A 25,899-nucleotide genomic window follows, 5' to 3' on the forward strand; every position below is an offset into this window, starting at 1 on the left:
AAGTGTAGCAATGTTCTAAAAATGTTAAATATTGATTTTGGTGAGTCTGCTATGAGTAAAGCAAGAGTTTACAAGTGGTATAAGTGTTTCCAAGAAGATCGTGAAGACATTGAAGATGACAAGCGCCCCAGAAGCACCAGCACATCAACAACCAATGAAAACATGGAAAAAATGATTATGAATGATCGTCAAATCCTGATCAGAGAAATCGCTGATGATGTTGGGATATCAATTGGCTCATGCCATGAAATGTTTTCAGATGTTTTACTTATGAAACATGTGACAGCAAAATTTGTTCCAAAATTGTTAAATTTCGAACAAAAACAGCGGCAAATGGAAGTTGCTCAGGAAGTCAACAACTATGCAGAACTACTGAAACGTGTCATAACAGGTGATGAATGAAACATGAGTTTACGGATATGATGTCAAAACTAAGGCTCAATTGTCCCAGTGGAGGCATTCTGGATCACCAAGATCGAAAATAGCTTGACAAGTATGGTCAAATGTGAAGGTTATGCTCACCGTGCTCTTTGATTTTAACGGCATAGTGCATCATGAGTTCTTGTCACAAGGTCAAACGATCAGTAAGGAGTATTACGTACAAGTTCAATGTTGTTTAGGTGAAGCAATCCAAAAAAAATGTCTGAACTTGTGGCAAAACAATTCATAGCTTTTCCACCATGATAATGCGCCTGCTCACACTTCATTGCTTGTTCGTCAATTTTTAGCCAAAAAAAAAAAATGATACCCCAGCCACCATCATATTTATCAGACATGGCTCTGTGTGACTTTTTTCTGTTCCCAAAATAAAGAGAACCTTAAAGGGCTGTCGTTTTACAAGCATAGATGAGGTTAAAAGTGAATAGCTGAAAGAACTAAACACTATTCCAGAGTTCCAGAAGTGTTTTACTGATTGGAAAAAGTACTGGCATAAGTGTATGATATCTAATGGGGACTATTTTGAAGGAGATAACATTAATGTAGACGAATAAATAAAATCCTTTCCAAAAAACAAAAATTCTCGTTACTTTTTGAACACACCTTGTAAAATACTATCACATAGAGATAAACAAAACCAAAACGTGCTCATGTATCCATTAAAAAATGACTGAACAGTGACAATATTACCACAAACCATTTAAGTTAAACTATCTTTTTTTCTTATTTGTGCGTGACTGTAATTAAATCTTTAAAACTGTATAGTTGATGTTACAATTATTTTCTAGAATATATTAATACAATATAATTCTAATCTCTTTTATAGTTCCATCCTTACAGAGGTTGTAAAAACATGCAATCCAAAAGATTCTTCAACCTGAATCACCTAACCATTTTTTGTTTCACATACCAAGTCTGGATTGAGCTACTATTTAAATACTACAAATATTACAAAATATTTTTAGATTTATAATATTAATATTATTATTAATAATTTATTTTAATATAATATAAATTATTATATTATATATTATTATTAAGATTATATTAATATTATAATATTTATTTATAATATTATTTAGTTACATAATATAGTTGACAAACTAACAATAACAATGAGTATAAAAATGTGTTTTTCTTCTGGTTTTAGTTTTTCCATAAATTAAAAAATTGCCATGAACATTTTATTTAAACCTGTTATATCATTTTTATTGTTTTGCAAGTTACACATTTTTATGTGTATCATTTCCAGCAATGTCCTCTTGGTATTGTTTGTTTCAAATTCTAAAAATCTAGCATTATTGTAATCAATTCCTAATTATATGTTGCGTTTCCTTCTTATGTTTTCCTAGAGCCATCATCTTATTATCCCCGTAATTGTTTTTACTTTCTTCTTTTTTATTGGTACTATATCTAAAATATTTAATGTTATAATCATCACAAAGGCATCTGCTTGATTCTGAATTTATATAAGTGCTTTTATTTTGAAATCATGTATTCCAATATCTTTGGTGTAAGATTGCAAAATTTATTGCTTATAATTTTTTATCGTGATTAGGTAATCTTGGAAAGTATGGAAATAACAATTAATTTTTTCCTCCTGGATGTTTTTATCAATTTGAATTATATGAGGACTTTTTTTTTCAACCTCGGATCGTGCATCTAAGTAAACAAGAGATAGGCGGGTTCCTGGTCTGTGCGTCGTGCAATTGCCACCCCCTCCGCCACAATTTCCAGCTCCAATGTATCAGTCTGAGCCAAGCTACAGACAACTGAACATGGCCGCTATGATCTATGTTCCCACCAAGTGTGAGCTGCAAAGTGTGATATGTTTTCTGCAAGCAGAAGGATGTAGCACTGCTGAAATCCATCGCATAATGAGCTTAGTATATGGTGAAAACTTTAAGATAGGTGTAGCATATGGGAATGGTGTAGCAAATTTAAAGAAGGGCAAACGGTCCATGATGAAGGTGAGCAAGAATACAAGTCTGATGCTACTGTTCACCTGGATGAGCATGTTGATTTTGTCCATGACAAATCCCATAAATTTTAAGGGATTTCTTCTCTGTACATAATTATGACTAAAGACCTAGGATACCGGAACTGTGGGCATGTTGGACCAAAAAATGTTGAATACGATCACAGAACGCAGTGAATGGCATCACCCTTAATGTTTCTCAACATTATGATAATGAGGGGGAGGGTTTTTAAAGTCTATCCATTACTGGTGATGAGACTTGGATCCAGTATGACAATCCAGAAACCAAAGAACAGTCTAAGCAGTGGATGCACACTTCTTCTCCAAACAAGCCAAAAAAGTTCAAACACACACTGAGCAACAGGAAAAAAATAGCTACAGTTTTTTGAGACCACAAGGTGTCTTGTTGGTGAACTTTATGGAGAAGAGGACAACAATAACAAAGGAAGTTTATTGTGAATCTTTATGTCACCTCTGCGGAGTGATCCAGTACAAACGAAGAGGCATGATCTCATCTGGCGTGGTTTTAGTCCACAACCGCATTGCGTCAACATGACAAGATCTCAAACAATTCAAGTGGGAAGTTTTTGACCATCCACTATATCGTCCAGACCTAATACCTAGCAATTTTCAACTCTTTTGAGAACTGAAGGTATAGTTGGGTGGACAGTACTTCATCACCAACAAAGAACTTCAGGAAGCTGTCAAGACATACCTTACCTCACCGGCAGTAAACTTCTTTGAAGAGGGCGTCGGAAAGCTGGTGTCACAATATGACAAATGCCTCAATAATTTTGGTGATTATGTAGAAAAATAAGTTAGATACTACTCAACTTTTGACATAACAAAATCATTTTGTTATGTCAATGTGTCTTTTTTTTAAAGCCCATCGGATGTCAAAAAAAAGCAAGCCCTCGTATTACTAATTAATTTCATTAATGCAAATATTGTTAGTAATTTTCTTTGAAAAATTATTTTTTAATAATTTTTCTCTTCTTTAATAATTTCAGGCCGGCCTTTTGGATTTGTAAAAGTTAGACTTATATATCGGCCAACTGATTGATTTCAAAACTTCTTACATACTACTAGATGGGCTAACAAATAATTTACATAACTACATGATGCAGTAAGTTTAGAGTACAAAAAACCCTATAAACCTTGTAGTAACTTTGTACAAACCCTCCTTTTTTGTATGTAATTTTTAAATGCAGGAAATCTATACATTATTGTTTCTTTCAATTTTTCCCTGTTAAATTTTACTTTGTAGTATTTACCTGAACGTAAAATTGATTGCATGTTAAAAAATGATTACTTCATAATTTTAAGATACATTATTTTACTTGATGAAATGATTATGATGAGATGTATTTTTGTGTAAATAAATAAATGTACATTTACCGTAGTTTTTGGTGGTGTTGGAAGACCAGTACCAGATGGACAGATTTGAGCACCACTTGCACAAGAACAATCTGGTCCAAATTTAGAAACATTCACTGTTCCTGGTTTGTAATAAGATTTTTCATAACAGAGCTCATCAGGATCATCATTTTCATCATATGTACTATAAAAAAAAAGAATTACAGATATAGTAAAACCTATAGTGAAAAAAAAGCTAATAAAAAGTATCAATAGTCTACAGAAAGTTTGTGCAAGTTTTGTTCAACACAATTCTTTGGAAAAATAATCATTCCATGGTTTAAATTAATGGAATTAAAAATATAATTACAGAAAATAACATGAATCTTAAAAAGAATAATTTCTGCAAAATGATTATTATATTCACATATACTAATATTATTATATTTCTCATTTTGTATTATTTTTATATTTTCAGATTACTTGTAGAAAAGCTGCCAATAAAACAGTAAAGTCAAGTATGTAGAGAAACAAATACTACTGTATGTTTATGGCACCAGTCTTAAAAAGGTTTAATATTCTTAAAAACCTCTGAAAATTAATTTATTTTCTACCTCTGAAATAAAGGTTGAAAATTACTTACACTGATAATAATTCACTTAGAAAAAATGTTGAAGATGACAGATTGAAACAGTTATATGTTAGGACAATATACACAACTCCTAAATTAGGAATGAAAGAGGGTTATTACATCCTAATATTTTGTGAAAGTGAAAACTATTCCCATTCTAATAATAGCTTAAATAAATAGCATAAGAAAATTTTAAAGCAGTAAAAAATTAAAAAAATTTCTATTTTTAAAATTTGGGAGTGTGATTACCACCTACTTCTAATAAGATTTCAAAACTGGTCCTCCCCTCACAACATTTCATTTGGCGAAAAAAGTAACTAACATCAAGTCAACAAATAGTAGAAGCAGTAAAGGTTGTATAAATTTACAATAAACTTTTAATTGTGCAGAAATGAAAAAATAGGTAATAGAATGGAATTAATAAGATCGTTCCTATTTATGTGAACTATGCAATAATACTGTTGCCATGAAAGATAAATATCTGGCAAATGTCAATATGGTATGGTAACTGTCAACATATACAAAATACGTCTGACTAAGACCGAAATATTTGCTTATATTATTATACATTTGGACCTTTGCCAGTACAAGTTAACAAACAAAGATAAGCTCTAATGGGGGTCGAAATGATAACTAGAAATTAAAAAAAAAAAATCACCCAATCCCAATCCCTAAGGTAAATAGATTACGCAGTTTAAATTTAAGCCAAATGTAACTTACTTAAACAAAGTTAGTTTGCTTCACTTGCTAACCTTGTCTTACTAATGTTAAATGTACAAATTGAAGCCTATAAATAAATATCCAACACTAGAGACAATTAATCAAATTCACCGCATTTAAAGAAAGATAAAATCAAATTTTCAGCATTTTATAAATTGAAAGGGCCAATCAGGATAAACAGAATATGTTTACTGCATAGATGAGTGATAATAATAAAAATAAATGGTCAGATGGTTTGCCCTTTGTTTAATCTTTTTATAAAAATATTTTTATTTAATTTTCACCATCAGTGCATGCTGAATGCGATGAATTTGATTAATTGCTCCAATGTTGAAGAATAATATATATCATTTGTATATTTAACATTAAATTAGACGAGGTTAGTGAGTGAAGCGAGCATAGGTTATTTTTGGCTTTCTTTCTTTTTCCTGTTTAGCCTCCGGTAATTACCGTTCAGATAATATTTCAGAGGATGAATGAGGATGATATGTATGATTGTAAATGAAGTGTAGTCTTGTACAGTCTCAGTTCGACCATTCCTGAGATGTGTAGTTAATTGAAACCCAACCACCAAAGAACACCGGTATCCATGATCTAATATTCAAATCCGTGTAAAAATAGCTGACTTTACTAGGACTTGAACTCTGGAATTCTCGACTACCAAATCAGCTGATTTAGGAAGACGCATTCACCACTAGACCAACCCGGTAGGTTATATTTTTGGCTTAAATTTAAACTTTTTTTTTAATTTCTAGTTATCATTTTGACCTCCATCAGAGCTTAACTGTGTTTGTCAACATATACCGGGGAAGGTCTAAATGTATAATAATATAAGCAAATATTTCAGTCTTTCACCAACGTATTTGGTATGTGTCAACATTCACCACAGAATATTGACATCCTCTAATTTCGGCATTTCATGGCGACAATGTCATTTAATTAATGATAATTTTTTATATTAATTTAAAAATTACAAAGCAAGTGGTGGACTTGGTTAATAGGAAGATATAAGATTAAATACTTCACAGTTTTAAAGCAAAAATATTTCTTATTTTTTTGTAAATTATGTTTTGTATTTTCAAAAATAAGATAAATCTCAACAATTTTTTTTTCAGTGATCTCTCAAAAAGTATTATGTATACGGCAATGTGGTTAATTCTAGAATGCTTTATGTAAAAATATGTCTAAAATAATTATACAGCATTTTATTTTTTTTATCAATTGTGTTCAAGCAAATTCAGTACCATAAATTTTTTATTGGTCATTACTAAAAAAAAAAAATCCAGGACTTTTATAAACTTTTTTCATTATTTTAGTCTATGGAATACTCCTGCAAAGTTTAGCAGAAACCTCCTGAAACAACTGAAATGTATATATTTAAACAACAATGTAATATTTAACATAAAGCAATTTAAAGTCATGGTGCTACAACAAATTAATTTTAAAAAATAATAAATTTTATTAATGCAATTAATTACACACAACTAAATTGTTACCTATAATTATTAGTACATATCATGCCTAAACCAACTGGACCAGTTAAACTGCTGTAATACTGATGTGCCCATTCTTCCTCTCTGTTTTCAATAGTACTAAACATAAAACGGGGATTTCCATACATAGACGGTTTTAAAACAAGTGGTGGTCTTCCTTCTAACCTTGGTAGTATTGAAGTAACAACTAATGTTAGAAAAACAAAGAGTGCAGGAAGAACCAGCTGAAACATAGCAAACAAAACAACTAATTGAAAATAGTTAAATTTAATGTTTACACTAAAACCTAGTTTATCAGATGTGTAAACATGAAACCGGAATTTTTGTATAGAAAATACACATTTATTGAATGAAAATGATAAAAAATATTTTATTTGAAATATTATCCATCGCTAGCTATATATTTTTCCCATCTCTCTGACAATTTATGAATATCATGCCAAAAAAAACTGTTGCTCTTTTGAGGCAAACCAGTCATCGAGCCATTTTCGTACATTTTCATAAGAAATGAAGCACTACTCAGCAAGTGCATGACCCATCGATACAAATAAATAGTAGTCGGATGGAGCAAAGTCTGGTGAGTAAGCTGCATGTGAAAGTATTTCCCAATTGAATGCCTCAATCATTTCCTTACCAGTTTTGCTGTGTGTGCATTATCATGAGGCAAAATCACTTTTTGTTGCCTTTTTTGATATTCTGGTCATTTGTCACGCAATGCTTGATTCAAATCGATCATTTGTTGTCGGTAGCATTCAGTATTAACGGTATCACCAGGATTTAGCAGCTTATAATAGATCATATCCTTCTGATCCCACCAAACATAAGAGCGTTGACTTCTTTCCATCAGAATTTGGCTTTGAAATCGATGTTGATGGTTCACCTGGAGTTACCCATGATCTTTAACAATTAGGATTCTCTAAATATATCCATTTTTCATCACCTGCCACAATTCTATGGAAAAATGACTTTATTTTCTACCTGGCAAGCAGCATTTCACAAGTGGTTTTTTTGGTTTTCTTGCTGTCTTTCATTCAGTTCATTTGGAATCCATTTTCCCATGACTTTCAAACGTATGGAGATGGCTTCTCATGTTACATTTAATTGATCCACGAGTTGTTGTTGTGTTTAAGCATCATCCTCATCCAACAATGCTTGCAATTTGTTGTCTTCAAACTTTTTTGGTGGTCTTCCACGTTCTTCGTTTCTCGCATCAAAATCAGCACTTTTGAATTTTTTAAAGCAGTCTGATTTACCAACAGCATGCTCACCGTAAACTTCGACAAGCATTCAATTCAATTCTGCAGCAGTTTTCTTTAAATGGTAACAGAAAATCGATGATGTCTGCAAATCATAGTTTGTAGGTACAAAAGTCAACATGTTCAACACTAATTAAAATTATGCTGTGGCATGAAACTTAAATTGTGAGTTAAAAATCTTTGTCAGCTGTCAAAGAAAGAAAACGGCACCAATGATGTGGTTTAACAGTAACTACATTGACAGCTAGAGCTATCTATGGGCAAATTCCGGTTTCATATTTATACACCTGGTACAAAGCAGTTTTCAAAAAGTAGAAAGTAATATTAATAATTTAACTGTCAATTTGACTGAGCATTATTACATATAGATGTATTTAGTAAATCAGTTCATAAAGATAAAATTCATTAACTTTTGAACCAAACAACATAACCTTTTATTAAAATTAACAATAGTACTATGGTAATACATTACATGATTTCATCTTGTTTACTTAATTCTTTTCTATCACACAGTTACATCATTTCTTATATTTACAAATAATCCAATAATGTCTCAAGTTAAATTAATATATGTAGTTTTATCACTTTACAGAAAATATTTTCTTACCAATTAGATCCATTTTTAGCTCTTATCCACTATTCAAAGAAACCATATAAAATGTAACATATACATTTTTTCTTATTATATTATATTTTATGCATCTTGATTTCAAGACACTACATTTGCAAAATAGAGAAACTATTCCATGTAAAATGAAAGTTATCAAAGCATAATTACAGTAATAAACAATTTAACTAATTACATCCTAGCAGGAGAACATAATTATTTATAAAACTGTTCATTTTTTCTTTTATTTTAGTATTTTCATTGATTTCTGCTTCATTAGAACACTTAAAAAAATTATTTAATTAAAATATATTTAAAATTATGCAGAGATACATTAACCACTTCACCAATACCAATATATCAATATAATTGTACCTTGAATTATTATCAGTGAACACAATAAAATTAAATAATTGCATCTTCTATATTGGTCATCCAATGTTTTGTTAGTATGTTCCTAACATCAACACAAGAAAATAATTTCCTGCAAGCATTGATTAAGAAATACCTTTTTATTATTAGAAATTTATATCTTTAGAATCGATTAATGTATTTTTAATGAAATTTGGCATATCTTTTTAAAATAATATTCTCTATAAAATAAAAAATATGGCAATTTTATTCACAAATTCCAAAATGGTGACCTTCATAATTTTTCATTTCACAACAGCTCAAGAACTACCATTTATTTATTAAAATTTTGAGTATTTCATTGAAAAAATGATACTTGTTTTTTTTTCAAACTAGACCTCAAACAGCCAATTTATAATGGAAATGATCCACCAATCTCTATGGGAGAGTGATATCATCTTGGCCTTTCTCCAGAAGTCCCAAGTTCGAATCCCAGTCAGGCATTGTATTTTTTATACACTACAAAATTTCATTTCCATACCCCACAGACAAACTTCAAACGTCAAAAAAAAAAAAGTTAGTAGTCTAGGCTCAAATTATAAAATTTCATTCCAGTTTTTTATTTCCTCCTTTATATGATAATAATAACACTAAAAATTGTCTATATTGCTCAGATATCACCAAACTAGTTATGTTTGATAAAAACTTTAACATAAAGTAAAACTTAATATCATTACTGAAAAAAGATGTAAAGGTTTAAAATGTTACTTTTCATTTTATTAAGCAGATTAATTTACCTGAATAATGGCATGGAATAATTAAATTTCTGATATTCAACTGCCCTTGTTTACATGAATGCAACACTCAGAGCGTCTAACTATTGTAGCTTAAAAAATAGATATTGCTCTAATTTGTTGATAACCAATAATTATGTTATTTCTCAAATCATTTGGAGTGCCTTTGTTGATGTAGCATACAGCATGCCCTCTAATGCCATACAGGTAAAATGGATTTAAATCTGGTAAATGGGATGGCCAGGCAACTGAACCACCACACCCAACCCTCTATTCAAGAAAACTGTCTGATATCAACAGAAAAATGTGCAGGAGCACTACTGTGTGTGAACCACATTTGTTATACACGTGCTAGAGGTAATCTGAAAGAAGTTTGTTTTGTCCATGACAAATCTCCATGTTCCAAGATGACTCCAACGAAGAATTTCTACACAAAAATAGTATCTACTTCTTAAAAATTTGAAATGGCCAGGTGTAGATCTCTCAATTTGAATGGAAGATGAATGCTTTGAGGCTATTCTCAAATATGCTGTTTGCTGTGACGTATATGAAAAATAGTAAATCAGTATTAGGCATTTTTGGGAGCACAGAATGGATACAAGCCTTTTTGAACTATTATTACATTCTGTCCTAAAAGAATAAAATATAAAAATTTTCTGTCCTCATAAAATATAACACAGCACACAAAGAAAGGAGAAGGGTTTAGCAAAAATTCTGTTAATTTTCCAGCAGTTTCAAAATTTACTTTCACCAATTAAAAATGAGAGAAGGAGCACTGATTTCCAACCTAAAAAACAGTTTTTTTGGGTGACGTAAAATTTTTGGCAGAAAAATATTTTCTTGATGGCAATATGTTTTTGTTATGGCAAACTGGAAATGCGAATTACACTTTTCAAAATAGACTTTAGTTTAGAAATTACACAACTGTGAATATTAGAACAAAAAATCTTGAGATGAAATTATTGTTTATTTATTAACAATGCATAGTTACACTTTTTTCTTCCCTTATGCCATCTAATCTCTCAGGACCCTATCATAAATTCCAGTCTACTCCAAGGCTTTTTGTACCATTTTGGATCACTCAAGGTCCCCCCTATGAAAGTTCATCACAAATGTAGAGTTGGTGTGGTGGAGAGACACCCACCTACGTCTCCATCCTGCTTATATCCATTTCCAAGTCTTTTTATTAACCTGGTACTTCCTAGTATGTTTTAGATCTTTTGAAACCACTAGTCTAGAGGGAACACAGTTTTACATCATACCCGGGATCTACAGTTTTACCAGAATGCACAATTTCAAATTTCTGAGTGGTTTAACTAAAATTGGTGAGAGAATTGTTTGAGTAAAAACATAAAAAAGTGTACAAAAGCGTCAAAATAATGATTTAACAGTATTTTAAGAGAGGTGAAAATTGCATCAATATATTTAAAACACCAATTTCTTTCACAACAGTAAATTAATAATATGATACTCAAACCAATAATTTTTAAAAAAGTGCTTGGTTCTTAAAACTGATCATGCGTATGGGAAAAATTACTGATAACCAGTTATAAGTTATATAAAATAAAATAAAAATATTTTTAATATTAATCAATATTGGTTAACATAAAGAAAAATTATAATACATAAATTACCTCAGAAAATAATGCTTTCTTTTTTCTTCTGGTATGATGAAACCGTTTAACATGTAATGCTAAATACTGTCTCCAATTTTTATTACCTTCTGGTATTATATGTTCACCTTCATCACTTATAGGAACTGAGGAATCTGAAGAAAAAATTAACTAGTTAATTCAACCCAACATATTTACAATGAATTACTTACAAAATCATGTAATAAACATCTGAGAAATCATATACTGCAAACTGAAGGTTTAAAACAAAAAATATTAAAAATTTTCAGTAGTACAACAAAATAAAAAAATTTGATACAAAACAAGCTCAATTAATTAGCATTCCTCATACCTCATACTGCATTATTTTCAATAAAAGATAACTCCTGAACATTGATAAATTTTTGACAAAACAAAAAGGTTCAAGAGAATTCCTCTGGGTTCAAACAAAATGGCAATGACATTATAAAATAATTTTAAAGATTACAGTGAATATTTAGAACAGTAAATAAAGATGTGAAAAATATAATTTAGGAATATTGTGCATATGCATATGCACACTCACAAACACATACTTTCAAATTCTAGGACTAAACCACCAATGTATATGCATTAACTGGTAGCCACTTCTTTTTTCCTTAAAGTACATTGTTTGTATAATTGCATCTGTAAGTTGTTGTAACTGAATTATTTTCTAACATTTAGTTAGTTATTGGTTGACTGACAGTGACAATAAATCTTTAATATAACAGATTTCTATGAAAGGACTATTTGTGACAAACATTGGAACTCTACTAATTAAGAATCCAATGCTGCCTTGCTGTGTATCAGTATTATTTGTTGTAATATTTTTTAAATATCAATGTGTAAATATTTCAATATTTTGGATATATATATATATATATATATATATATATATATATATATATATACATATATATATATATATATATATATATATATATATATATATATATATACATATATATATATATATATATATGCTGCTCTCTGAGTTTGTTAAATTATACTTGTGCTGTTTCAAGTTTGGTGATGTAACACATGAATTGGAATAATTTTCTTTCCTGGGCAAATAACAGAAAACAGTTTCATGTTATCATCGCTCGGAAAACTAAAATATGAAATATAAAAATATAATATAAGACAACAAAATTAAAACAAAATAGAAACTTAAAGTAAAACTTAAAAACAAAATTAAAACTCAAACTAAAATACTAAAAACAAAGACAAAATAAAAAAATTAGACTAAGATGTTAAATACAAAAATATACAACTACCGTACAAAAAAGAAAATTTTAGGAGCACTATTAAAAAGTATGTAGAATACTAATACTTTGGAGAAATAAAAATATCCGGTCCAAAACTTCTTTATTATTGCCCAGGATTTGACGAAAATTCCTGGGCAATTTAAATTTACAATACAAGGCCACATAACATATGCAATCCACAAGGATGTGGCACACAGTCAAGCAGCACTTGCATCGTATGCATTTTTCTGCTGTCATCAGGTACCCGTGAGTAGCTCTCGTATGTCCTACCTGCAATCGGCAGAGGACCACTTCCTCTCGACGAGTTTTCCTGTGGGAGGAATTCCCTGGAAACTTATGATATAAGTAACTTTGATATAAAGTATGAAGTAACTTTGATATAGCAAAGTTTGTTGTCAACTGTGGCAATCCAGTTGTCTTGACACCTCGCGCGAAGTGCATGTTTGACATGGTTAATAAAGTCGGATGTAGTATCACAGGTAGTGAAAGATGGTTGTCTACATGTGTCTTTAGCAGCAGAATCTGCATGTTCATTACCTAGAATCTCCACATGTCTAGGGATCCAGCACAAGCTCACTTATGTGTTGTGATGGTTCAACTCTGCAACTGCATTGTAAATGTCATTGCATTGGAATAAATGACAAGCCCTCATTCTCAAAGCTGTTTTTGTTGGCATCATTATTTTGCTAAAAGATCTATGAGGAATAATTTGCCACTATTGTAGAATTGACCATGTAATTAATTCTTAACTTTGGAAACATATATTCATTGACTTCTACTATGAAACTATGGGTTCCAATTTTTGTCACTTGCTGAAATAATGCCGTGGACTTTTGACATGGTTATTATACAATAACCATGTCAAAAGTCCACGTGCGTCATTTTCAGAGTATAAATATAAAAACGAACATAAAAAATACAGCACATTTTTATAAACGCTTACAAAAATGAACACAATTTTAATATATTCACATATATAAATATATATTACATGATAACTGAGATATATGAAATAAATAATAATAATTTAAATAACTGTGCTTGGTACTGATCTACACCAAATATATTTTCTTAGGCCATTAATTTCAGTCACCAAAGTGTGTTGGTTCCATTGATATTCAACCCATAATTGCTCTTACCTAATCTATTGTGTACACCAAACTGGATTAAAATTGGATTAAATATTAAGGAAGATCAAATGTGAAGATAAATATCTTAAAAATGAACTGTTATTTTTTTAAAAATAGGAGACAAAAAATTATACTGTTAACTATTTTATTACTTTTAAACATTTTTCAAACAATTATTTTAGAAATTCTCATATGAATCTAAAAATGAACATATTTTAAGATCTCAGGCTGATTGTAGGTCACAAAATCAATAAATCAAACTTTTTAAATTTTGAAGCCTTATTTTATTATTTATACTACTGTTTTAATTGTATCTGTTGAATTTCAAATTACTTAATTTTAAACTTCCCCTTTCTTTTAAATCTTCACAAGTACAACTTAGACATAGGGTCACATTTTATTGCCTTCATTACAAATTTGGTATTATAAATTAAAATTAAGACAGAAAGATTTTTTTCATCACAGTTATTTAAATACATTATGCAAAAGAATAAAAGAATTATCCGAAGTAATAAAAAATTATGAATACTGCACAACCATACAAGAGGTAAAAATAACTGACAACTTAGAAGACCTTATATACCAACTAAAATCAATAGCAAAAGGAATAGCCCCCATAAAACCCAGGAAGAAACATTAACGGTGGAATGAAGCAGTAAACAGAAGGCAACAAAGCCTAGCTAAAACACCAATCACAAAAGTCAAAAGAATCATCCTTAAACTTAATAAAGCAAAAAAATAAACCCACAAAATGATTAGAAGGATGAAAAGACAATACCACAAAGATACTCTTAACAAAATAGAACAGAAATACAATAGGGCCCAATCGAGACTAATACAAAATATTTAGCAAACATGTACAAAAGTATGAAGCCCCAATACTAATGTTAAAAGACAAACACAACACAATAGCCCATAATAACAAAGATAAATATTATCTGAATAAAGATTCAGATAGTATTTAATGCTTTTTTGAAAGCAAAAAAGTACTAAACTGTGAAGAACCCCAAGAACTCCAAATAAACACAACCCCCCCCCCCTGTAAAAATACTGATGAAGAATATAAACCCACCAACAACAGAAGAAGTCTACAGAGCACTCAGCAAAATTAAGAATTACAAGGTGGCTGGAGAAGACTAACTTTTGCAGAAATATGCAGCATGCACAACATGCAGCAGAACCACTCAAAATTGCCTTACATCAACACTTAGTCAACATTTGGATCAAAGAAGAGCTACCAGGACACCAGATCTTGGCCATCATCCATTCACTACAAAAGATGGAAGACAAAAAAGACCCAAACAACTACAGAGGAATATCACTCCTGGACAACACCTCTCAAGGATCATCTACAATAGAACAAAGGTTCAGCTTGAAACAGAACTTGGGGAATAAGAAGGATTTAAACCTTAAGAAGCTGTGCAGACCAAATCATGCAACTGAAACTGGTGATGGAAGTATACAGAAAGAATTAGTCAATATATATATAATTCATTGCATTATATAAGAACCTTCATTGACTTCAAGAAAGTCTACAACTGTATCACAGCTCTTCTCAAAATATTAAGAAACTTCAGCCTAACACACAAAACTACTTAACATAATAACGCTAACCCTAAAGTAAAATTGATAATAAAGCTAACACTCAGTCTAAAGTAAAATTCAGAGGGAATTTTTTGAGATAAATACAGCCCTGAGAAAAGGGAATGGACTATCACCACTCCTTTTCAACTGCACTCTCTAGTTTATCATGAGAGAATAGTACAATAAATGCCCCAAGAATATAAGAATTGGACACAAAAAGAATGGAATAAAACTTAACTGCTTAGGCTTCATAGATGATCTAGCTCTATTAATAGGAGATATAAATGAAGCAAAAACCCAAATATCAGAATACCAAAACATCACCCAAAAGATCAGACTCCAAATATCCTTCAAAAAACAAAAATACTGACAATCAGGCCCCACTACCAACCAAACAAAAAAAAAAGATAGAACACTAATAGTAGTCACCCAATTTAAATATGTCGGCAAAATAATAACCTGTAATTTAGGTGAAAGACCCTCAATCCAAAACAGAACAACCAAACCCCACAATGCACAAACGCTGACCTGGTCAACAAACAACAAGAATTGTTTATGAATGCATAAACACAAAATTGAGATATTACACAACAGTCCTAAAACCAGAAGCAACCTGTACAGCAAAGACACTCCTCAACCTTAACAGCAGCACACAACTGACAGAATCCAGAAGACAGAAAGAAGAATCAAAAGAATTTGCATCAACAAGAAGTAACAAAACATGGACAATGGTGGATCTTGCCCATTAATTTTATTCACAAGGAACTAAACCCCATCACAGATCCTATGCATAAGAGAAGACTAGCTTTCTTTGGCCACATCATGAGGACACCATGCTTGAAGCTATTGAAGAAGATTTACACCTTTGGAACCAGAAAACACAAGAGGATGCTGATGGATTAGAGAGATAAAAAAGGATATGGAAGAACTTTACTTTATCATGACTGACAATTGAAGATACCCTGGGTAAGAAGAAAAAGAAAAATTGAAAAGATAAAAACAAATTACTCACACTCATAAAAATAAGATGAGCGCAAGGAGTATATGCCAATGAAGTAAGGGACAAGACTGGAATGTCTAAAGTTATAGGAAGACTGAAAGGCCAGAACAATGTGCTCTTCAAAGAAATAACCCGGATATGGAATGACTAAAGTGGTCCACATGGCTTCAAAAGCTCTAAAAAAAAAATTATTCTAGTTGGTGGAAGTAGCAGATAAAGAGGGTTCAATAGTGTTAGATTCATTTCAAGTATAAGAGTAGATTCTTTATAGGTGTACTGTTCAACAGTACTGTATTGGAAATGTATCGTCTCAATGTGTCCATTTCAAGACAGTGATACAACTGTCATGGAGTCATGATCTGGTCACTGTAGGTCATTTGTGTGGTGATTTTGATTTGCTCTAGCTGCAAAAAGATTGGCTATACAAAAAGAATCTTACAATGCTGAGCTCCTTCTTTGCCACATCCATATAGCGATAAATATTAAGAATTAACATCTCATCTCATCTCATCATCAAAGCTTACACTTCTACTGTTTGAAAATTGTGTCCCTTGACCACCAACTTGACTCTTAGAAATAAAAAAAAGTCACTCGACGTGAGATCGGGTGAATAAGTTGGCTGTGGTAGTATTGAAATACATTTTGAGGTTAAAAACTACATATTGAAATGCATTTTGAGGTTAAAAACTGCTTAATAGACAATGCAACATGAAACAGCACATTAGTATGATGAAGAACTTGTACCAATGTTTGAACAGACGTGGACTCATTTCTGAAGTCTCTGTAGAAATATTAATTAACTGTTTGTCCAGGAGACGCCCATTCTTTACGAACAATGCCTTTGGAATCAAACAAGCACACAAGCATGTATTTCACTTCTGACTTTGACATACAAGCGTTTTTTTGGTCTGGGTGATCCCTTTAAACACCATTGCGAATTTTGACATTTTGTCTCTAAATCATACTGGAAGAACCAACTCTACAGTGATTACATGGTTCAATAACTCTGGATTGATTTGTATTTGTTTCAACAGATCAGCTGCCACATTTTTCCGTGTGGATGTAAGAACTTTATCTTCACTGTTTGGTTTTCCTCATTTGAGTCTAGAACACACCCCAACCACCAGTGTCTATTATATCTGTAGATCAAGAAACCAACCGCTTCTGTGAATTCAAGATCATCCTCAATATTTGTTGTTTGCTACTGTTGAGTTGTGAGAAAATGAAAACACCCTCACTTGCACCTGACTCTTGTTCAGTGGAATTAAAGAGTAGAGTTTCTGAGTACCTGGTGTAGTTCTTGCTGTCATTCTCATAATCCTCAAAGCCTCTTTTTCTCCTTTATGCTGTTCAACTGTACTGTAATGGAAATGTATCGTCTCAATGTGTCCATTTCAAGACAGTCATGGAGTCATGATCTGGTCACTGTAGGTCATTTGCGTGGTGATTTGCTCTAGCTGCAAGTCTTTTAACAGTCCCTCCCACACCAACACGTGCACTTCTGCAATGAGATGTGGCAAAAAATGACACATACCACTCTGGTTTGATCCCAAAGTCTTATTTATGGTAACAGAGGTTGAGAAAATTGAGTCTATTTTTGTACTGAGAGGCAGCACCATCACTGTAGTAATAGATCAGGCTTGGTTTTATGGTAAAATGAGACAGCATGAAACCAATTAAATATTTCTGAAAAAGATGCACTATGTGTAATGTGTGAGAGTCAGAAATTATGACAAGAGATGTATGTGTCAATGTTTTTGTTGTTGGATCTTGGAAATAGATTGTGAAGGGAATAGACTGTTGCCTGAGAATTGTTTCAGTGGAAACCTTGGACTGCATCCTGGAGAATGAATGGATAGTTCTCAGCAAAGTTGCAGATTACAAGATATTCACCTTCTTTCAGAGATTGCTCAGATGGGTGAGGTAACTGACTGTTGACTAGCAAGAAGTGAGTGTTGAAGAAGTTTCTGACATTTTTCAAAAAGTATACTGATGAATACTGCAGTAGGTTTGATTAATGTTTCAAGAAATGTTTTTTTCAAATTGAATCCACTGTTTCCTCAATCCTCAATCCCTCCCTTGACTTCTTCAAACCCATGACAAGTTTTCCAATTTCCAAAGTATCAAGCTTTAGTTGAAATAGCACACACCACATACATCATAATATCTTTGTTAGACTTAATTGGTATATCACCTTCTATCAGTTCTTTCATTCTACAATGCACAACCATAAGTTTTCTGTTTGGTGCGTTGTACATACACAAAAACTGTTGGTTCCACTTGCACTGCAAGAACACTTTAGGCCTGAGTTCACAGAACTCTGAAAATATACTTAAACAATGCAAAAGTTTCACAGAGATTACACAGAATTAATTTTTTCTGAGCATGCTCTCGTCTTCCATTTATCTTTAGAGAAATAAAATTGTTCGTTTCCAGGCATCATTTGAGTTATTTCCTCACTCTCATACAGAACAGTTACTTTTCCTGCAGTCTCAAAATCTAAAGTTCTATCAGGTTTAGGATGAGGACATGACATGACACCTTTTTCTTTAACCAGGTTTTTAACTGTCCTTGCAGTGTAGTCTGATACTCCAAATCCATCTTGAATGTCTTTTGAAGTCCAGCTTTTAGGGAGCATTGTCAATATTTGCATCCTGATGTTCTTATCATCCTATAATTAAATTTTTCCTTCAATTGGTTGATAATTTCATGGTCAGAGGAAACAGGAATAGCATCTTGTTCAGATTCTGAATCCATATTCAATATTTTGCTTTTGAACACTACTACTGCTTTCTTAAGCTTTTCCTAAGGGTATTTTCTCTCACATAGTCGGTGTTTTTCTAAATAGGTGATTCATTTAAAACAATCAAAATTTTGTTCAGAGCATTTACAGCTTCATCTTTTTCTGGGGAACACAGAGGATCTAAATGTTAAAATTCTTCATTAGAGTAGATTCTTCAGCATTATCTCTAGCAGATGCTTCTAACTTTTTATGGCAAGAATCACAAATTTTATAACCAAGAGTAAATGTTTGCACAAAGTTCTTGCTTACACTTCTACTTCACTGTTTTTCTAACAGGATTTATGCCTTGACTTTTCAAATGGATTGCAACAGTATATTTTACTTGAAGCTGTAAAAGTTGATGGTTCCATGCTGATCACTGTATTCTGGTCCAAGGCTGTGATGAATTAATCATAAAACTCCAAACCTATAGAGAAAGGCAAGCTCAGTTAACAAAGAGTGACTGAAAAATGTGAAAAAAAACTTTATAGATATGATCAATCCTCTTGAGGAGTACACCACTGAACCTTCTGTTCCAAGAGATGATCCAGACTGAATATTACTTTGTTTAAACAGGATTGAAACAGTACATTCTTTTGCTAGCACTAGAAGTGCATATCATTTCATGCTACTCACCTGCCTCAAAGTGACCCAGTCTGGAAGACTGGAAGGGGAGAGTTTTCATCGATTGAATCTCAATTAGCAATTGCCATGTAGGGGGGAACAATTGGAATATTCTGTTGTACCTTGTTATTACAAAATAATTTTTTAACATGATCCCATTACAATCCCATTATGAAATGTTACCATATGTACAACACATTAGGAAGCAAAAAATATTTTTGTTTCAAATTTTTTTTTAAAATACACTTTTGGATATGTTCAAGGTCAAATTATGTCTTTGGTGTCCTTGAACTATCAATATCAAAAAACCTTGCCAACTGCCATATCATGCTTTAAAATGACACCTAAATGAGCTCTCTATCTCATACAGGAGCTGAGAAACTTATTTTTTTGTAATAACCTTGCTTTTTTAATTTTTTTACTTTTTTACAGGGTCCTACACAAAAAAACTGAGTGAATAAAAAATCTGAAAAAAATATTTTTTTGCATCACTTCATGGGTAGAGTCAAACATTTAAAATTTTATATGAATTACTGGACATGAATCTAATCTAAGAAGTACATTTATTTTAGTTGATTTGATGTGGAATGACCCTTTTATGCCCACAAAAAATTTGAGCTCTTGACATAACCTAATTTCCAAAAGCCTTCTGTAGCTTACTGTAGGCTGCCGTCACATTCTCACAGAGTTTAACACAAAAAGAAATGGCATACTGTTGCGCTATACTTCACAATTCCATTTCCATAATGAGAGGCCAGAATACGTGTTCACTTATTACACTACTACTCAAGACTGACAGGCTGTACGGATATGCCGCTTGGACTATTAGTGGCAGGAAGGTCAAAGTCAAAGATGGAGTGTCTATGAAGGCTGCAGGGTTGCCACATTTTGCTCAAAAAAATCAGTCTCATTACTTTATTGCTGCACCTCGTATAATTACCCAATGTAAGACCTTCAAAATCATAACTCTAAAAACAACCACTCTTAAAATTTACTGAAGAAACCCTTAAAGCATATGAAGAATTTTTAAAGGCAATCATAAACACAAAACTTTAGCTTAATTTTTATTCATACCTTAAGAAAACCAGATAGTAAATTTCTCCAATTTTTATGCTCCAGTCAATATCACCTATCTTAAACCACTTAAGCTAAGAGAAAGGCCAGTGGGATTGGGTGAATAGCTTACCTGCTACGAGAAAGATAAATTACACACTACCTTATTATTTCTTGTTCAGTTTGAAGTTTTTATACTGTAAACAGTCATAGTTACAAAAAAAAACTACCTCCTAAAATGAATTAATATTAGATAAATGAACATATCATTAATTAATAATACAGAACTATGAATTTATGAAATGAAAATTAAACTATACTTATCATCAGTCTAAACATTTTCTAAAATTTTAATTCCCCATGCTCATGCACTTAATTATTTATTATTTATGTAATATAAGCAGAAACTTAAAATAATTCTGTTTGATGAGTTCACAAATAAATAATTTAAATATATAGTTATTATCATGCAATATATATTATCTTATATAATTTTTTATAAATATGAGCTATTACCAAAAGATTATGGAAGTAGGTCTATGAAAAATAGTGCCAGATTTAAATTTTGTTACTGTCCACTTTAAAGTAGATCCTTTATGCAGCAGTATGCTACACCACTGCTTCTCCTACTATTAAAATGATCCAAAGCAAAGAAGTCATTATTTAAATGTGTTAAATACCTTCCGTGTATCAAACCGAATTTCATACGGTCAGAATCGGTGACTCTTCTGGTTGAGTTTCATCTTATGGGACAGAAAGAAACAGATGGCCAAATCCATTAAGTAAGAAAAAAATGGCTGCAACTACTCATGCATTTTGTTAAGTTGTATGAGCTGGAACATACAACTTAAGTCAAGTCTTATTTGATGGCTACATCTGAATGTAATATCGGAAAACATAGGTAATTATCCAAGGAAAACACTAAGCAACCGTGGTCTCATATTACACAGTATTAAAGATGAAAAAAAAATTATACTTTTCAGTACCTTGAACACAATGATAACCACACATACTGAAGCTAAAGCAGAGCCAAATATAACAAACATTGCCTGTATCTGTTCATCAGTACAAGTGAAAGAACATTACCTTAAGTTAACTACGTAAGAGTTTTTTTCACTTGATTTAATTCAGCATCAGAATAAGAATACCTTACCAGACCTTTGCCTAGCAAATCTTATCTTACTAGGAAACTCAGACCCCAAAATATCTAAGAAAATAAATAACAAAAATCTATATCGTTCATGGGACAATGTGGTAATTACTTAAGTGAAGAAGTAGCATACATTTCTTTGAAATTTCAATTGTCATAAATTGCTATGTCTAAGAAAAATAGATTCACTTATCATCCCTCATTTAAGCAAGTTGCCATTCATTTGTAATCTCAAAACTCTATAAATGATGATAATAGGAAACAATTTAAGTTAAGTCACTGACGCAAAAGTTATATTGCTTTAGTTTTGAATGGAGTACAAAAATAGCTTGAAGGTAAAACCTATCTTGGTTATTATTTACAGACGTACGTTCAAATACTAAAGAGGCCCACAACAAAAATTATAGTACAATAACATTTTTTTTAAATTAAATAACTGATTTCTTGAAATCAGTTTTACTAAATTTTTAAAAACAGTTTCACTAAATTTCAGCAGAGGTAACCATAAAATTATCTTTTATGGAGCATGATTTACTCAGGACTCAACTGATATATGAAAAGTAGAGCTGTAAAATTGTACATGTTAGTTTCAGTTACTGACCTAATGATAAATTATCATGATAAATTTACATCTAAAACTATCCTCAAATTTCAATAAATATAACAGTAGAAAAATTATTCAGACTAACTCAATAATTCCTAAACTTCCAACTAACATGAATACATACACATATAATACAAACATGCACATGATCAATCTAAATTATATGTATAGGATTTAAATTTGAAATTTACTTGAAATTTGGCATTATAGGATAAACAAAATACCAACACCATTACAAAAAGCTGAATAATTTTAATAATATTATTTCAGATTTACATAAACTAAACATTGAAAAGAAAAAGGCATAAGGACGCCAAGTGGTTGTTTTAGAACTGGTTTTATACACATGCAAAATATAATCATGCTATAATAAAAGTAAAAACATTTGGTGCAGACTTAAACAAATATGCTACATTAGCATTATAGATATTAAAAATGCATAGTCATCAATATTAATAAAAAAAAAGTAACAGAGAAAATCTTAAAGTTGAATATGTTTAAGCTTAAGACATTTTCATTTTTTAAACAGCAAATGAACCATACTGTCGTTAATTTATCCATGCCATAAACATAGCAGTCAGTTGTAAACAACTTAATGATAAACAAGTACATCTCTCCCAAAAGTAGTGAAACTATTTTCAAGAATAACTAGTATCCCATCCAAGGATTACTAAGAAACTTAAAACAGTTTCACAGGAGCGAAATGATTTCCATTGACTTCTTCACCGAATCAAATATATTGAAGCACATCACCTGGTCAAGCAAACCAATATACAATTGATATTCAGCTTACTGTTGTTCAAAAAGTAATTGCCTATACACAGAACATCATTACTGCTAGAGAAGCACTCCAACTGGTATCTCACACCTTAAACTTAATATGTATTTCAGCCATAAGAAAATATTAGGGCAGAATAATACAACACAATAAATGTGAAATAATGAACTACATTCACTGCACACATTACTATACATACAATTGTCTAAATCTGTAAATTTATCTGAAATTAAATCTGAAATTTTATAATTTCCCATTATAAAATTTACAGCAAAATAATTAATTTACTACTTCAAAATAACAAACATACTACTTTACCAAGCACCTATGAGAGCAGTTTAATAAGCAAGCCAAAAGTATGTACAGAGGGCAAGCATTATTAATAATGCTCTTTGTCAGCTGCTTTTTTCCATTGTTTAAATGATGAAATCCCAAATATCAGGTAAATACTTACTTAGCTTGTGTTATGATGTTCACTAAGATGATACACTTAGTGATTTTGATAAAATGAATAAAACTGAAGTTAATACAGTCATAAAATTAAATTTTTTGAAAGAAAAACAGCTCTGCAAATAAAAAAAGTGTCTACATCCTACATGAAGAAAGCTTTGCGCATGATGAGCATCATATTTGCTCGTATTGTATCAAAAAATTGTACTAAGTTATGTTTCAGTCTAGAGTTTAGACAATTTCTAATAAAATCCAAACAAGTTTTTACAGAGATTCATAAAGATCAATGAAATGTGGACCTCTGTTCTTTTTTGGGTAGAATGGCATAATTTTCATAGTCAACCTTACATAAGTAAAACAATCAATGCTAAGGTTCAGATTGTTACAGTCATTTGCCCTACTAGCCAGATTTGGCTCCATAATATTTCCATCTATTCCCATGCTATTTCACTCGAAGAACTGAACAAATCATTCTATAAAAATTGTACAATGACTCTTAAACATCAGTGGGCTAAGTGCATAAAACTAAAGGAGGTTTATATTATCAAACAACATAATTCAACAGAAATAATTGTTATTTTTACAATTACATTACTTATTTACTTATCAAACTGACTTTGTGCTAATAACAAGTATGATATGAATAGCAGAAGTTGTCACAACATAAAGTTATAGATAAAACATTCTAATATAGGAAATGAAAAAGATAAATTAATAAGAAAAAATATCACTGATATTTATTAGACAGTAAGGAATATTACCACTGTAGAATGCCACTGCCCTACAACCATGAAAGTAATTTTCTAATGCAATTATCTTTTCTATAAACAAATTTAAGCCCACGGATTACTGAATCTGTACTACAATAACAATGCAATTGCTAAGAATTCACCTACTCAATAGAAATAAGTTTAATCATCATATGCACTTAATCAGTTCCTTTCAACTTACTTCCACTATGATATACTAACCAAGTTTTAATAACAAAACTGATTGCCTATTACATCAGTAAATATAACAAAGTTGCTATCAAATGCTTTATGATAATATAATGAGAATAGTATATTTCTGAAAACATGAAACTGTAAATGAGTTTGCAAATTTTTATTTCATTTTGTAGTTAAATAGAATCATTTTCTATAATAAAATCTTTTCTCCCAATGTTTCTTTTACCTGTTGTTCATTCCTTCCATCCCCACCTTAAACAATACTGGTAATAAAATACTTCCTTGACAAAATATTTAAAAACGAAATGATTTTTGCCAATGACAGGATGATATGAGATGATAATTTGAGGGCATACAGATTCAATTAGATGCTTGGAAGGAGGTAATGAAGAGGTGTGAACTAAAAATCAGTAAGAAGAATAACTAATGGAAGGATAACTAATGGAAGAGATAAGAGGTGGAACAAGATGTTGTTCCACCATCTGAAATTGGTGAACAGTTTCAAATACTTAGAAACTAAAATAAGTGATGATGGGAAAATTTAGAAAAAAAGTATCAAAACAGCTGCAAAAGGAAGGATATTTGTACCAGGATGTGAAACATCTTTTATAGGAAAATATCAGAAAGAGCAAAATCAAGATGAACCGGTTTTGTATGCAGTAAAATCATAGAAGATGACAGAAAGGGGATGGAGTAGGTTGCAGACTGGTGATATGATACAATAAAGGGCAAAATAAGAACAGATAAGAGTAAGGAATTAAGAAATAAGGAATGACTTGGGGCTGGAGAGTATGCCAGAAAGAGTAAAAAAATTAGCTTGCAATGGTATGGACACATAAAGAGGATGAATGGAGAGAGACTACCGATCGTAATGGAAGAACTGAGAATAAATGGAAAAAGACCCAGAGGACGACCCACAGTAAGATGTAAGAATAGAATTATAGTCAGTGTGGCAAAGAGTGGGTATAATTGGCAGCAGGTGGAACAGGAGAGGTTTAATGAACACCCAGACCAGTAGCTCAATTGAGATCAGAATATATGGGTACTGTAGTATAATAGGAAAAACAAATTTCAAATACATTAAATTACATCAGAAATGTTAATCCACAATTAAACTAATTAAAACATTAATATTAAAAAGATTTCCATGAGGGAACTTACAGTTCTAAGAGAGTTTATAAAAAAATTAAAATTATTCAGCTACCTTAATCACATTTATAACCAAAATAAAATATTAACATAAATATTTTTAAAAAAAAATAACACATTTT

At 31.2% G+C, this 25,899-nt stretch overlaps 1 protein-coding gene across 4 annotated transcripts in view; it reads right to left on the reverse strand.

Moving 5' to 3' along the window:
- LOC142319723 (phospholipid-transporting ATPase ABCA1-like) overlaps window positions 1-25,899 on the reverse strand; it is a 240,390-nt gene that overhangs the window by 79,508 nt on the left and 134,983 nt on the right. For all 4 annotated transcript variants that reach the window (XM_075357320.1, XM_075357321.1, XM_075357319.1 and 1 more), the window contains 3 exons: window positions 11,259-11,392; window positions 6,620-6,840; window positions 3,815-3,977 (listed from right to left, as the gene is read on the reverse strand). In XM_075357320.1, the coding sequence (XP_075213435.1) occupies window positions 3,815-3,977; window positions 6,620-6,840; window positions 11,259-11,392 (518 nt within the window). The remainder of the gene's footprint in view (window positions 1-3,814; window positions 3,978-6,619; window positions 6,841-11,258; window positions 11,393-25,899) is intronic.

This window comes from Lycorma delicatula, chromosome 2 (genome assembly GCF_047948215.1).
Source record: "Lycorma delicatula isolate Av1 chromosome 2, ASM4794821v1, whole genome shotgun sequence".
Lineage (NCBI taxonomy): Eukaryota > Metazoa > Arthropoda > Insecta > Hemiptera > Fulgoridae > Lycorma > Lycorma delicatula.